General features: G+C 34.3%; 1 protein-coding gene across 1 annotated transcript in view; it reads right to left on the minus strand.

The window, feature by feature from the left end:
• tegt (testis enhanced gene transcript (BAX inhibitor 1)) overlaps positions 1-17,197 on the minus strand; it is a 43,847-nt gene that overhangs the window by 15,478 nt on the left and 11,172 nt on the right. The window contains exons 4-7 of the mRNA XM_052102043.1: positions 9,355-9,472; positions 9,218-9,266; positions 6,696-6,793; positions 4,987-5,066 (exon numbers count right to left, since the gene is read on the minus strand). Coding sequence (XP_051958003.1) covers positions 4,987-5,066; positions 6,696-6,793; positions 9,218-9,266; positions 9,355-9,472 — 345 coding nt within the window. The remainder of the gene's footprint in view (positions 1-4,986; positions 5,067-6,695; positions 6,794-9,217; positions 9,267-9,354; positions 9,473-17,197) is intronic.

Here is a 17,197-nt window from a genome sequence, read left to right on the forward strand (position 1 = left end):
TTTGTTTTGGCTTTTTTTCCTATAAAAATATCTAAAACTCATTTAAAACAAATGTCCATTTACTTTAGGAACTATACTGCAATGTTATCTGAGAATGCTGAATATAATATTTAAAAAAATACAAATATTTAAAAATCATTTAAAAAAAGATGCTTTCACCTGAGAAGCAGGATAGAAGCAAGACATTTTAGAGAATAGATCTTGAATATAAGTATATTTTGTCTTTACTGCACTCGCAGAAGTATAACCAAGTGAAAAAAATACTTGTATATACAAAATACGCTTACATTTATTAGATACATCCTCTTAAAACAAGTCTAAATGTTGCTTCTCAAGTAAATGTATCTTGTTTTAAGGATTATTAGACAAATTTAAATGGAAAACAATGCACTGCTTTTTTTACTGTATTAAACTTGTAAAAAGTATTTTTTCCCCACCTTTAATTCAGTGAATGTCATTTAGAGGTATTTTTAAAAATTATTTTGTCGTCTTTATTGTTAGTAAGCACATTAGAACCTTTTAAGTCGGGACACAAGCAGAATAATCAGTTAATGATCAATCGTTGCAATAAATCGCAGAATAGTCAAATAATCATTCTAATACTTGTTAGATTAATCAATTAACAAAATAATCGTTAGTTGTAATGTGTATCCAAAAACGAGATCCATGCAATGCATTTGAATGGAAAAACATTTGAAATGAAAGAACCATTCAGTTCTCAACAGTTGATTACAAATCAACCAGTAAAAACTGTGTGTATATGTATATACACACACACACACACACTATACGCTCGTAAAGACAGCAGCACCGCAAGTCCTGTTTACTTTTTGTACCCACCCAAACATGATATAGTATTACAACATGCGTTTCTGTTAGTAGTAGTCACTTAAAATATATTTTCTAAATTTTTCCTCATCGCCCCACGTTAAAAGTAATTTCTACACTGCTGCTATTGTAACTTTACACCATTTGGCCGTTTTATATTTTCTGTTGACTTTAACGGCCATGCAGTCCTCTACATTGCGAGTAACTCACTCGCATATGCGAGTAAATTTCTCACTATGCGAACAAAAACGTCTGTTATTAGCCACTGGAAAGTAAAATGTAACATTTCACTCGCCAGTGAGCGCAGAGGAAAAAGCACTTGTGTCTCATTCACTTGAACTCCAAACATCTCAGGGAACGGCACCACGGACGTCACAAGAGCAGTTCTCTTGAGTGTGTGAAGATGAACCACTTCAAGCGCTCGGATGAGCACGCCATCTACAGAGGCGTGCACAAAACTCCCGCGAAAATATAAACGGATTCGTTTTGTGAACGCAAAGCGATCCAGTTTCACTTTACGGCCATGTAATGTCAAATATCCGTGGTCATTGTGGGTTTATTCATGCAGTGTTATAACATGCAGTGAGACAGAGGAGATGCCCTGCTCTAATTCTGTGGAGATGATCAAATGCAAGAAACAGAATCTCAAAGTCTTCCTTCATGAGAAATAAGGGCTTGTGAGTTAACCAGAGAGCCTTAAAATAATGTGTGAAAGTGAAGAATTTAAGGCAGAAATATTTTATAATATAATTGCTATACAGGTTGGCTGGGTTACAAAAGCAGCAAAAGAAAACAAAATATTGAAAGTCCAATGGATCAAAAGTAAATCGGACAAATAAGAGATATATTTCAGTTATTTAGACATATTTTGATAATTAAAATATTATTTTAATTATTTTATAAAGTCATTCATACAATTTTGAAGCCTGAAAAGGAAATCATATACCCTTATTTTATTATATGACCAATCTAAATTTGTATAAATGACTTTGTTGTGTGCATGAAGCACACATAGTGAGTTTGTATGGTATTTAATCATATTCGTGAAACACCTAAAACAGACAATTAATCATCATAGTCCTAAAACAGTAATCGTAGTCATAATAACAATTATTTGTTTGACAATTAATTGTCAGCGAAATTTCACAATCGTGACCCCTATTTTTCATTATTAGGTTCCTACCTTTTGAATTTTGTTACAAATGTTTCTTTTACTGAGAGTTGATTAAGAATGCACAAGTTTTAGTTATTCCTGTTAGAAAAACATTTAAGTATTACTCAAATTGCTCCAATTTTACTGTAAAATAATTTTATGTTGGACTGCTAAACTCGAGGTTGCACAATGTTTTGATATTCCCCCTGAAAGTGACTTGAATTTTACATTTTGTTTAATTTATTTTGTTTTAAAATGTAGATTGCACTTTCCTTTTACTCTAATTGAACAAGTTCTTAATTAAAATCGCTCCAAAATAAAATAAAATGAATCTACATTTAGCAATCCAACAACAAAATAAATGAAAAAAATTTAAAATTCAAGTCACTTTCAGCAGGAATATCAAAACATTGTGCAACCTCGAGTTTAGCAGTCCAACATAAAATATATCCAAAATAAAATGTTGGATTTTAAAATGGAGATTACCAGTTAAAACAGGGCTATTTTTGTTGCAGTATAATGCCCTGCAGTGCACACTTTGTTTCTTGTACATTTGTTTGTGTTTAAGAGAAGATAATTTATTAAAATATTAATGAGACAAGTTTTTATATTTATTTTGGGTTAATTAATTGTTATATTAATCAAGAAATAATAATACAAAATTAAATAAAAAAAAAACAAATAAAAAAACCCAGCAAATTAGTCGTTAGATTAATCGATAAAAAAAATAAGTGTTAGGTGCAGCCCTAATTGCCAGTGCAGTCCTAATGTTCCTCTAGTATTCTATTTATGAATCTTTGAGTTGAATTCTGATCTTTGCAAATTGGCTTTTATTGATTATATATGATCCAAAGAATGAATTCCTAACTGGCATATACATTTTTAAACTTTGATTTATTCAGAATTCTGTTTGGACTCATGGACTCACACGGGCTGGCTCGCAAAATACTGAATCATAATGTGTGTGTTACGGTTTGTAACATTTCGTAAAGAAATTACGATACACACCTCTATAAAGAAGAGCGAGTTTGTTTTTTGTGAGCTAAAGCTGGATCGAAATTGAAGTGAACAAAAGTTTTTTTGGCATGTTTTCCTGTATACATATCTAAAACCAAATCTAAAAAGAAAATATAAAAATTTGCTTTGAGAATGTTGAATATAATCTTGAATATACTGTATGTGTATATTGTCTTGAAGCATAAACAAGTGAGAAGATACACTTATACAAAATACCCTTATATTCATGATATATTCTCTGAAAGCAGGTCTAAATATCTTATGTTGATTCTCAGGTAAATGCATCTTGTTTTAAGGGGTTTTAGATATTTTTAAAACAACACAAAAACACTCAATAACAAGTTTCAAGTTACATTTTTTAAACTTATTTCCATGAAATTCAGTAAAGGATATTTAGAGGTATTTTTAAAAGATGCTTTTGTTCTCTGTTTTTATTTTTAGTAAAAGTGTAAGTAAAAATGCTAGTGGCACCTATTGTAGTGCATTAATATAAGAAAATGAGGTGGATGTAGGACAACGTGACGAAATTGATAAAATGTCAGAGGCAACAGAAGAGAGTTTTAGAGATGACGATTCATGTGCTGATGTGGCAAACAGTGGAAGTTATTTGTATAAAGTATAGCAGACTAATGAAACAAAGGTTAAGTGTTGAACCAAATAAAACCGGTCAGGGCTAAATGCCGGGATGTGAAAGGTAAACTAAAATAAGTACACAATGGTTTTCGGTCTATTTTTTGGCTACCTTCTCACACTACGGTTTTCTTTTCTACCGTTTTACCCTATTTTATTATGGATGTACTAAGATTGGGTAGACCCATTGAAAAGGTGGGAGACCTTCAGTGGAGAATTTTACATGGGATTTTAGCTACGAACATGAACAAAGCATGCTTTAATATTTCAGATGATGAGGGTTTTGAAATGGTTTTTACATATTTGTGTCGATTTTTAAGTTTAATAGATATTTGGAGTGTACAGTTTATAGGAAGTTTTAATCAAGCATTGTATATGTATGGCCAAATATTCAACAAAAAATACATCTAAAGTGCTTTTATTCAATTTCTTATATGGTGCAGTAAAGTTAGCACTATAAAATAAGTAGAAGGGAGGGAAGGAGTAGACCCTGAGAGGTTTTATAAAGAAGAGATTAATGATGGAATATGCCTATTACAGCTTCATCAATGATGTAAATTCATTTTTATGTATGGGGTGTTGACATTCTTCTATGCGAGCCTGAAGATCAGTGAAGTTTTATATTTAACACCCTAGAAACTGCCTAGAAATACCCTAGCAACCACCAAGACCACACTCGCAAACACCAAACAACCACCCAGAATACTGTAGTAACTGCCTAGAAACCACCCAGAAACCCTAATGACCACCTAGAATACTCTGGCATCCACCTTGCAACCACCCAGAACACCATAGCATCTACCTTACCTAGCAACACCCTAATGACCATACAGAACACTCTACCTATCTACCTACCCCAAGCTCTTAAACTTTTTTTTTTTGGCTTTGTCAAGCCAACATCAAAGTTTGTTTACAAACATTTTAATCTAGTTAACATTAGCTTATATTAGTTAACATGAACAAACAATAAACAATATTTTACAGCGTTTATTAATTTTGGTTAATCTTAATTCCAACATATACATTTTTTAAATAAAAAGCTGTTGATCTTTAGTTATGTTAAATTAATAAATACGGTAAAATAATTGTGTTCACTGTTAGTTCATGATACCTAATGCATTTACTAATGCTAATAAATAGAATCTTAATGTAAAGTGTTACCACAAAAATTTATAAGTCAATGGCGATTCTTTATGGACACACTGGAGGACACTAAAGCACACATTCAAACAAACACTCATGCAACACTCTCACATAAACACCCGCACTCCACTATTGCACAAACACTCACATAACACTGTTACATGCACACATTCACATAACATAAACAACTACTTTTATACAGTCATGTAACATACCTTAAAAAGCACAACTGAGGAGAAGAACATGTTGAAGAATGACACCAGCAGAAGAACAAACAGTCCTGACATCAGAGTGCCTTGAAGAGAAAATATTACAATATAAATTAGGGTTGTCACAGTTCCAATACCAATACCTTTGAAGTTTCATGATTCACCATGATTGGGCACAGGGTCACTAAAACGGTTGCAACAAAATTAGGAGCACCCAATTCCCTAGAAAGTCACATCTGTCTTGTCACTGGAATTAATGGAATAGTCAAAACTGTTAATTAGAAGAAGATGCTCAGAAGTTTTAGGCCATGTAGTGTATTCCATTGAACACTCAAATATTAAAGTCACATATTAATATAAATATGTATAAACATTAAATAAATGCTATTTATAAAATTAAATAAATATATTTAAAAATAAATATTACATTAAAAATTATTACATAATTTTTCAGCTGTCATTTTGCAGCTTGCCACAGTCTCCTTCTGCTTGCTCACTGGGTTTCTAAACACAATGAATTACTTATTTTTAAACAAATCAAAATTGTATTTTATGAAACTACACAAGGATGATTAAGAAATTATAGATATAACAGTTTAATTTTCTGTTAATGCATGATTTTTTGTAAAGCTGTTTGAAACTATGTGTGTTGTGAAAGGCGCTATACAAATAAAATTGACTTGATGGACCGACAGCAATTCTCCTTAGACACTTTATTCCCCCTTTTTGGACTTTTTTCTGTTATTCTGTTATTTAAAATAAACACCTCTCCGAGACCTGACGCCACACCCACTGTGTCTGTCTCTTGCTCACCCCCCCATAGAAACCTTCATGTATCTATCAACTAGATAAAATACCTAATAACAAATCACCTGAACCTGATGGACTACCAGCCAAATTTTATAAACACTTTTGGCAAATGTTATCCGCAATATTTCAGAGAGAAATTATAGAAATAAAAATTACATCCACAATACCGACACATATACCGACACAGCTGCCATGACACTCTTACTAAAAGCAAACATGGACCCAATTCATCCTTCTAGTTACCGCCCTCTGTTATTGAAAACACAGATTTAAAAATCATTACCAAAACTCTAGGTACTAGAATCGAAACAGTTATTCCGATGTTAATCCACCATGATCAAACAGGTTTTTATTAAAAACAGGAATGCTTCAGATAATATCCATAGATTATTCAACCTAATTAGTCTTGCCCATCAAAAACAAACCAGAACTATAATTGTATTATTAAATGCTTAAATTAAAAAGCATTTGATAAATTAAATTGGAAATTTTTATTCAGCACTCTGAATAATTTTTTATAAAAAAAAATTCTCACCTGTAAATTTCACTATTTTTTATTAAAAAAAATTCTCACCTGTAAATTTCACTTAAATTTACTTTTTACATAAAACCTCTTCAAGACGAGCATTTTTGCCAAGCACAGCTGCAAAGCCTGATTGCTCTTCATGGAGCATGGATGCAAATATAAATGTGAGCATCAGTCGGACAGTGTAATAGGTACCGAATTAAGTCAGCACTCTGTGCTTCTGATTCAGTAGACAGAATGGTATTCTTTCCTTTTTTTTTTTTTTTTTTTTTAAGCATTGACTTGTTACAGAAGTACCAGTACTTTTGACATCCCTAGGCCGAAGAAACATACAGCGACTGTACATGAAAAATGAGCCAACTATTGTCTTTATATTTACCTCCCAAGAAAAGATAAGTCCTGCGCTGGGCATAGAGGGCACTCAACGTGAAGCAGGTGAAGATGACCGAGGTGCCCAGAAAAGCCATCACAATGATACTGTAAACAAACAACAGATCAGGGTACTGTACTCCACATAAAACGTTACCTACAACCTCTTTTATCAAAGAGAATCTAAATCTCCAATTAATAATACAATTGAACCAATTACCAAGCATTTGTGAAATATTATCAGATCAACAATGATCAAAAATGCAAAATGTTTAGTGAAAATTAATGTCAAACAGATGCGAGTGTGTGTGTGCAACCAACGAGTTGTTGTGGATTTTAAAGACTTATGTAGAGAAAACATTATGTAGCGTTCCTTTCACAAATTAAATAATGCACTCAAAAATCACTATCTCCACTTCTAAATAATTTCAAAGAATCATATCAACAAGCTAATGCATCACCCTCACAACTGACCAAGTGTTGTACCATGAGAGCTTGGCAGTACAACACTGTAAATGTTGTTGAACTTTGTATGACAAATTGCTTGCTATTTGGCCACATGTCATCGATGATGTTTCGTTTCTTTTTTTTTCCCGTCTCTCTTTTTCTTATTATTAATCTATTGTAAATGCCTTTTATGTATATGCACTTACATTTACACAATCCTTAACCTGTTGATGTGTGCCCCCTTTTTGAGCACAAACCATGAAAATGACATACCTGAACTTAAATGGTTGTATTTACTGGACCCTTTGGAGCAGGTGTGCCCAATACGTCGATCAGACAGTTTTGCCTAATCCGGGCAGTAGCATCGCAATTACGCGCTCTGTTTCAAAAGTCCTTGGAAGGCGCGAGTTGTCATGTCAACTGAATAAACAAAACCTCGCCTGGTCAATATTGACTCGTCATCAGAATAAGGTAAATGCTCTGGCTATTGTAATCTATTGTGCTGTAGGTGTTTTGGGTTTAATTTTAAAACTGAATGATATCAACATTGAACATTATTATATATTTTTTTATTAATTAGAAGATGAATTCCATGTAGGGATACATGCAGTAGTCCCAACAAGCATTTTCTTATTTTAAATGAAACTGTGTTTTTTTTAGTTGGTAGATCTTATTGAGTTGGTCATTTAAAAGTAGATCATCACACAAAAAAGTGTGGGCACCCCTGCTTTGGAGTATGGACACAGTTGTAGCATCTTTTGAAATGATCAGAATTAATATATGTTGTTATTTTTTAAAGTTAGAGAACTATGAATTTTATAGTAAATGAAATATTTTGTGCTGAATATGTTTTTATAATTAAAAAATAACAATAATAAAAGTGCCAAGGCAACCCAAAAATACAATGTTCTCAAAGCCACAAGTCTAAAGAAGTTATGTTTCAAATTTGAAAATGATCTAACAAAAAATGAGGCTCCTGCAATCTTTTTTCTCTGTAAAATCACTGGAAGCATACAGAGTAAAATTAAGGCTCCGCCTCTCAAACTAAACACAAACTCCTACGGCACTGCTCAGCTATTATGAATTAAACTACACCGCATTTTTAAAAAATAGACTTTGGAGATGGGCTTGTTTTGTTTATAACACTCTAATATATAAGATAATATACAGTTTTACAACATGAATGCTGCTCCGCTTGCATAGTTTGTTGAAGAATTTGACGAAGGGTAATTCATCCAGGCGAGATCTCATGTAAACAATGGAGAATTATCAATTTCTCAGATGTATCAATTTTATGGACAATAAAGTGCTATTGGATGTTATACAATGAACCCTTGTCACAATTGACCTAAGTGTGGCGAATAGGATTCATCTGGCGATCGCGATTCCATAACAAAGGTATGAAATCCCGTTTTGATATTGCATGTTTTCATTTGTACTCCTGGCACAAATAAACAAATTGCTGTTTCTGGAGCATTGCTATCGTGAAATAGAGATCGGATATCAATGTTGAACCCTTAGACCTTTGAAAAGATGTATAATTTGTTAACATTAATTACATATATAGACGGTAAATGACATATGTAAGCAGAGTGACGTCACTCCCGAGTGTGAACAAATGCATATCAACAGGTTAACCTTTTTTCCATTCCCAGTAAAAAACATAAAACTGAAACGAGATAGCCTCGATGACGTATGCGGCCAACAAATGCGACCTCTGGAGGATGCATCCTTCCAAACGAGACACAGCCAATGTAAATATCATACATCTTTTGTTCACAATATACAAAAACCATATTGAAACAACTTTACAGTGGAGTGGTAACTACATGTATATTTGTTTCTCTCAACAGTGACCAATGAGCGAGTCAACAACCCAGAATGGAAATGGAGCAGAGAAATTGCACAATGCTTTGATCCGCTCACATACAGTAACCCGTTTTAAAATGCATTATTTTAAAAAATTTGTCTTATACGGTTAAATGTCTAACAGGTTTCCAGCACAACTGTTTTAGCATCAAACTGATTGTTTTTTAAATCAGTTCAATAGAATGTTTGTGAGACCCTATGATGAGGGAATATTACCTTGGGTTGATGGTAATGATGTAGTCCATGAGTGGGCCAAGTCCAAGACCTGCTCAACACACAGAGTAATGTGTTACTGTACACATGATCTGACAAAGAAAGTGCTCTAGAATGGGCCGATGGTATGAAAATCTCACCTGTGAAGAAAGCAAACGCAACCAGTATGGCCAACCTCTTCTTCTCAGTCTGAGGGCTGTGCGGGGTCATTGCAAGCCAGCCCATCATGGCCAAAGAGCCCAGCAAGGTTAGCCCACCCTGAAACACATTATCATAATAGTGGCTATGAGAGAGATCCTTCAAAAGAATCAGGAGTTGGTCCAGTTAGCCTCTGTAGATGCTGTGACAGCACAATTGTGACAGCCATTCCAAAGTTGTTGTGTATTCTGACAAAATATATTTTTCCCAAACATGAATCCAACTTATAAAATGGAAATACAGTTGCTATAAAAAGTCTAAAAAGTTTTGGTTTTTGAAATGTAAAACATGAATCTAAGATAAATGTCAAATATTTTTTTCCACCTTTAATGTGATAATGCAATCAACCAAATTCAAGTGAACAACAAATAGAAACTCTTTAACACAAAAAAAAAATAGAAAAGTCAATAACCTGGTGTGCACACCCCTCAATACTTGGTTGAAGCACATTTAGCTTTTAATACAGCAGCCATTCTTTTTGAATAACATTCTATCAACTTAAAACATCTTGATTTGTCAATTTTTCCCACTCTTTCTTTCAATTTGATCGATCTAGATTTTTTGCGAGGGGATTTCCTCTACACAGCCCTTAGACATTTGTTTGGGGTCATTATTGTGACAAGATGAAATTAGTCTTCAGCTTCTGCTTCCGCTTTCAACGTTCTTGTGCCAAAATGGACTGGTATTTGGCACTTTCAGGGGGGGATTTACTTCAAGTAAAAAAATAGCTGCAAGTGGCAATCGTCGGGGTCCAAGCACATGTGAAGAAATAACCAAAACAATCAGAATTGACAAAAATGATTCAGTGGATGACAAATACAAATATACAGAAAGGATCCTGCCTAAACTAAATTTGTTGAAAATTGGGGGAAATGTGATTTGTTACTTGGTTGCTAAGGTAACCCCATCTGGTTGCTAGGAAGGTACCAAGGTGATATTCCAAAGGCTCCTTGCTACCCTGAGTCAAATTAAAGAAACCGAAAGTGTCTACGATGTTCTGGTGCAGAGATATGTGATTATTTACATGATTGCCAGGATAACCCCATCTGGTTGCTAGGAAGGTACCAAGGTGATATTCAAAAGGCTCCTTGCTACCCTGAGTCAAATTAAAGAAACCGGAAGTGTCTACAATGTTCTGGTACAGAGATATGTGTTACACGGTTGCTAGGGTAACCCCATCTGGTTGCTTGGCAGTTACTAAGGTGATATTCAAAAGGCTCCTTGCTACCCTGAGTCAAATTAAAGAAACCGGAAGTGTCTACAATGTTCTGGTACAGAGATATGTGTTACACGGTTGCTAGGGTAACCCCATCTGGTTGCTTGGCAGTTACTAAGGTGATACTCAAAAGGCTCCTTGCTTCCCTGAGTTAAATAAATGAAAACAGAAGTATCTACGACATTTTGATCCTGAGATACCATCTAAGCATTTTGAATGAAAGTTAATTGGGTTTGCTTGCTAGAGAGCTCTAAATGGTTGCTAGGGTGTGGCTAAGTAGTGTCTATGATGATACCTAAAGTCTGATTGCTCACCCAAGTAAAACAAGCAAACTGTCATTTTTCTAGGACATTCTGATCCAAAGATATCACACTCAGCCATTTTGAACGGAAGTCAATGGAGTTTGCAAGATCCAATCGCCAAGTGTCTACAACATTATGTTCTGAATATACCATTCTGAGCCATTTTGAATGGAAGTCTATGGGGGTGGCAGCTAGGGCCATTTCCAAGATTATACTTAAAGACTGATTGGTAGCCCAAGTGAAATTGGCCTTCCCTTATGTCTCTATGACATTCTGATAGGAAGATATGATCCCTCAAAATGTATTGTCTTGTCATTGTAGGAAACAATTGCTTTCATTGGCAAGAGCATTGCCATAGTATGCCCATAGGGCACTTTTGAGCTGGTTTTAAGGCAGCATTTGACAGAAATGGGGATAATGGAAAAATAAACACATAATATAACTCCAGACATACAAACAGATCCCTAAAACAATGTGACAGTTAATCAAGACTGGCAACTTGACAAACATGTTTTTAATATTTTTAGGATATGTACAAATTAAGGTGATATTTTAATATCTATAATAATTTTGGAAATCACAGATTTATTTGCAAACTAATATTATACAAGCCAGAAGATATTGTCTGTATACAACATTTCTTTAAATAAATTTAAATGCATTCATATACTCATTAAACCCATGGACTTAAATGCTTTCATAAGTTAAAAGCTAAAAGACCGATAATTGAAAAATTGCTGTTAGCTCCCCATTCATCATAAATCCATGACATTTAGTATGATTCCTCAGAATGTCCTGTTTTCCATATTTACATAGTTTTGTGAAATTTACCATTTGTGCACACAAGATAAAGGAATATTAGTCATAATGGGCCACACTAGTCAAATATATCGGATTGTTTCTTCTAGATGATTTAATCAAAATTCTTTTGACAACTTTTTGCCTGCATGGTCTAGCGCTGACATGGGCCAAGTTTGGTGAAGATCTGATTAACGCCCTAGGAGTTAGAAGTAGGGTTTTCAGTAAATTAGAATGGTAGAAAATTTGTATAAAATGAAATAAAACTGAGATATACATTTTGTAGGATTTGATGCAAGGATTTAGAGGTAAAAAAGCATTTTGATTTTAATTCGCTCGGATGCAAATTAGCAAAAATATAAATGTTTTTGTTATAGTGCCACCTTGTGGCTGATTCTCACAAAACTTGGTACACAGCCTCATTTTGATACAGTGTAAGAATATCTCAAATTTCATAATGGCCAGCCATTCAGATTTTATGTTATAAGCTGTTATATGCAGGCGGCAGCCAATCAAAGATGTTTTTAAACATATGCGACTGTGCTCATAGACCTTGATGGTATCTTGGACAAAGTGTATGTATGAGTGGGTTTGGGCCACACCTACATACTGTTAGCCATTCAAAACAGACAATGCAATTAGAGTATTTTTTTTATATACGATATATTTTTTGCATAAAGTTTTTAATATTTTAAAAATATTAGGAAAACGCATTTGTTTATTTTTCAATAATGCTGTATTTAAATAAAAAAAATAGAGCAATGGCATTTAAAATCCAATGAAGGCAGATTAGTGCCATCTGTGAAAATGATATGTAATACTATAGTGTGGCCTCTAGAAGCTTGTAAAGCTCAATATAAATACACTGTAAACAGATTTGTGCAAACATTGCTGATTTAAGTTTTTTCAGGCATAGTATTTACTTGTATTATGTTAGATGTATATTTAGACATTATCAAACTACTTGTTAAAGTTTATTTATTTTTTATTATTTTAAGCAGCATTTTTAGATTAAGATTACAGTCAAGCATGAACACACAGTCTTGATGTTTTAGAGTTGAACCAAGTGTGCCGCGCAAGCCCTCAAAAGTGAAGCCAAAACATCTCGATCGCCCACCAGTGACTGGACCTAGTATAGGTCATAAACCCCGCCTCCCCATTTTATTCAACAGGACGTGAGACCAACTAAACAATTAAATTACACTTCACATATCTTTTTTCCCCAAAGATAGAAACTACTGTAAATGACAGAAACTGTCACGTTGATGTAATTTCAAGTGTTTGTTTTCAAAATAAGTTTGTTTTTAGTTAGTTATTTGATGCTATAAAAACGGTGCGGTGACATCATGATTGACAGCTGTGATTGACAGGTTCTCTGAGCGAAGTAGTCACTGAAGCACCAACTGACTTTTTTTCGGGATCTTCGGAGGACTGAGGAGATTGGAGCTTCAAATTTAATATCTAAATTTCTAGAATTATTTCACACCAGCATAAGTCAAAAGTGCACTGGTCCCGAAATCGCAATTGTGCAGACTCATGTCCCAAGATGTTAGCGCCATATCGGAACACTGGCGGCTTCAGTTCTCACCAATGGAAAAGAGCGAAGGGGCGTTGTCCATCTTTTTTTACAGTCTATGAGTTGAACCCCTTCATTGCGGTGTTCTTTTTATCTGCAATTTGTATTCCACAAAATGCTCTGTATTTTAAAAATGTTCGTATTACCAATTAATTTGATATGGTGGTAATATTTATTAACTTTTTAACTGTTATAAATCCACAAAGCACTCAATCACCAAACAGGTTTTAAAGTTTGAATATTTATTTTAGGAATTATAGGCTTTTGGATACACTTGGGTCAAACCACCATGATAAATACAATCCCTAAATAATTAAATAAATGTCAACTTTTCTTTGATAATTATTGACCTAGGGAGTCATAGATGTAGTTCACATAGCAGGTAACATTGGATAATATACAATAATTTACACACCATTTATACAGTAATTTTGCTGAAACTTGATTGGCTGCTGGCAGCCACGTTTTTTCATTTGTCTGAGTCATATTGTAGAATGTGTTAGCATTTGGCCTAAGGTTGGGCGATGTCCCCTAAATTGGCAGTTGACGATGTTGACAGTAAAACATTGCGATGGACGATGATATCGTCGGTGGGGCAGGGTGGGGGGGGGGGGTTATATAATTTCATATAATTTTCAAAAATTATATGACAAATTATAATTTCGTTATTTTACTAACCGAACTAATGACTCGTCGGCGCTTTATCAGTAGGTTGCACGACACGTGAAGCTTTTTTTTTTAGCTTTCACTTAAGAAGAGTTGTGCACTTTTTATTTTAATACATCTCTTTACATAAATACTATTTTCCACTTAAAAACTATAATTTCGTTATTTTACTATCCCAACTGACTCATCCGTGCTTTCCAATAGGTTGCACGTAAGGGGGAAAAATATTTCTTCCACTTAAGAAGAGTTGTGCACTTTTTATTTTAATATATCTCTTTACATATATATTTTTTTTCTACTGAAAAACTATAATTCCGTTATTTTACTAGCCCAATTAATTAGTAGCCTACTCATCCGGGTTTTTTTAATATATTGCGCCTAAGAAAAAAAAGTCGTCTTTGGGCAGCCTTCTTGCGAAGAGAGCAGCCACAGCCACGCTCACTGATGAGCAAAAGGTCGAGGCAGAAATGACCATTGATGGGGAAGAGGACCCGCTGACTTGGTGGAAAATGAACGACAAAAGGTTTCCGTTCATGGCAAGATTAGCACGGAAATATCTGTGCATATGTGCTACCAGTACTCCATCAGAGCGGGTCTTCAGCACAGCGGGCAGTGTAGTTACTCCAATCCGCAGCTTATTAAAACCAGATAAAGTGAATATGTTGGTATTTCTGGCCAGAAACATCGAAATTTAAACATGGTCTATGGTGAAAGATAGTAGACTTCTTTACGCATTTTTCGCCATCCGTTGCGGAGCTATTCGATTTTGCATGTTATTTTTTAAACGTTCATTTGTGTAGTTCATATGACCACTTTACAATATTTCAATAACATAATTTATTTTGTAGCCTGTGCTGAAGTTAATTGTGCTGCTAATTATAAGTGAAATGTTAATGCCGAAGTTTCGGTCTGAGTGTTGTTCCCGTTTTCTTGTTCTTTATTTGTTGTTCTTCTATGTTTTAATAAATGTGTGTTATTCATATTCAACTTGTTTCTTTCATTTGATTTGACATTATGGATTTATGGCCAAGGAAATTTTTCTTTAAAAGTATTAACCAGACAAAAGTTATTTGACGTTCGCTGGTCTGGGTTTATCTTAAACTGCCGCTTCAGTGTATACAAGAGCTATGTGACAATGAGCAAGATTTTCTGAGACACAACAACTACTAATAATTAATTAATAAAGGCTATTTTCTTGTAGCCTACAACATAACATATTTTAATCTAAATGTACAGTGTAAGACATGTAAAAAAAAGACAAGAAGCTAACAATGTCAAGATCAATATTTGTATAGCCTGCCTGACACGGTATTTTCACAGACTAACACGTCACATCTCTGGCATATACTACAGTATTTAAAATAGCATATATGCATTAGCTATATTCTCAATTTAATTTACAGAGCAATCCCTGCAAAGTTTTTAGGTTAACTATAGAAGAGACTAGGATTAGTGAGTCACACTAGCAAGACTCGCAAAAGGGGGCGTGGCATCACGATGGTGGCTCTACATCGTGATGTTGGTCAGCCATCACGATGGACGATGATATCGTCCATCGGCACAACCCTAATTTGGCCCCTACAAAAAGCAAACCAATTTTCAACTTCATTGATAATACAATTGCGGCGTTATGAGCATTTTTTGCTGTAGCGCACCCTATAGGCTAGTTTTTCCACGATTTTGCATGCAGACTCAAAATGTGCTGTTGTATACGTGTATCAAGTTTCATAACATTTGGCCTTTTCCTTTGATAGATATTGGTCAATACATACAAAATGGAAGCATGACCAATTCATTGGCTTATATATTCACAATGCTTTGACAAATCAAAATTCCTTTGATATATTTTTGACAGGAGGCTTCATAGTAGACACATAAATATTTGTGAAAATCGGATATATACGGCCTAGGAGTTGTTCAAAAAAAGTTTATTTTTTAGAAAATTAGAATAGCGGAACCATTTTATCAAATGCAATATAACAAAGATATACATTTAGTATATCTTTAGTCTTGGTGCAAGAAATTAGAGGAAAAAATTATTTTAAGATTAATTAACTCCGTTATTGGTGAAAATTTAAATGTCCTTGTTATAGTGCACCTTGAGGCCAATTTTTATAAAACTTTGTAAAAAGCCATATTCTGACATGGTGTACAAATATCTCACGTTTCGTAATGGTCGGCCATTCAGATTTTATGTTACTAGCTGCTTAATTTTACTGGCTGCCATGTTTTTAATTTGTCTGACTTATATTATAGGATATGTTAGTCATTGGCCTCTACAAGATGCATGTGTGTATAAAGTTTCGTAACATTTGGACTTTTCGTTTGGTAGATGTTGGTCAATACGTACAAAATGGACGACGCCAGACCAATTTGTTGGCTTATAGCTTTGTAACGCTTTGGCGAATCAAACATCTTTTTGTCAGGAGGTTCCATAATAGACAAACACAGATTATCGTGCAAATTGGACATCTGGTATAGGCGAAAATTTTCATGATGGAAATGAAATGGGAGATATACGTTTTTTTGTCTTGAGCCAAGGAATTCAACAATGTAAGACACTTTGGTGAGCGACAAAAGGTTCAGGAGTAATGAGCCAAAACCTTAAAAATGATGACTATATTGCCACCTTGAGGCCGATCGGGCCCAAATTTGATATGCTGTAGTATTCTGGGGACTAACTTCCCACAAAATTTCAGCTCTCTACGACTTACGGTTTGGTCAGCATGATCCGTTTTGGGGCAGAATAATAATAATAAATATAGCTGCAAGCAGAAATTAACAGGGTTCAAGCAGCTCAAGTCCTTTAAGCACATGCATAAAAATGTATTGTTTTATTTAGCAAGCATGTAACCACCTAGATCATAAATGGAAAAGACAATTTACATGCAACACAGGCAATTTACTAAGGAATATATGTTTTTTTAAAACGCATGACCAATTATAGCACCACCTATTGTCAAATCTCCATAAAAGAATGTATGCTTCTTTAGAATTACACGTTGCATGTGCTCACCTACTTTTGTGACGTTTTGACTTTTCGTTTAGGATTTATAAGCTTGAGCATATTGCCATGCCTGTTTTCTAAATGACCCTGTTAATAAAAATAATAAATATAGCTGCAAACACCGATACCGGGGTCAAGCCAATTATCGGCCGCATGAGCAGCAAAAGAAGCTGTGACATGTGTTTGGTTAGAGTCCAATGAACAGTGTATGAGGAGTCAG

Source organism: Xyrauchen texanus, chromosome 32 (assembly GCF_025860055.1).
Source record: "Xyrauchen texanus isolate HMW12.3.18 chromosome 32, RBS_HiC_50CHRs, whole genome shotgun sequence".
Taxonomy (NCBI): domain Eukaryota; kingdom Metazoa; phylum Chordata; class Actinopteri; order Cypriniformes; family Catostomidae; genus Xyrauchen; species Xyrauchen texanus.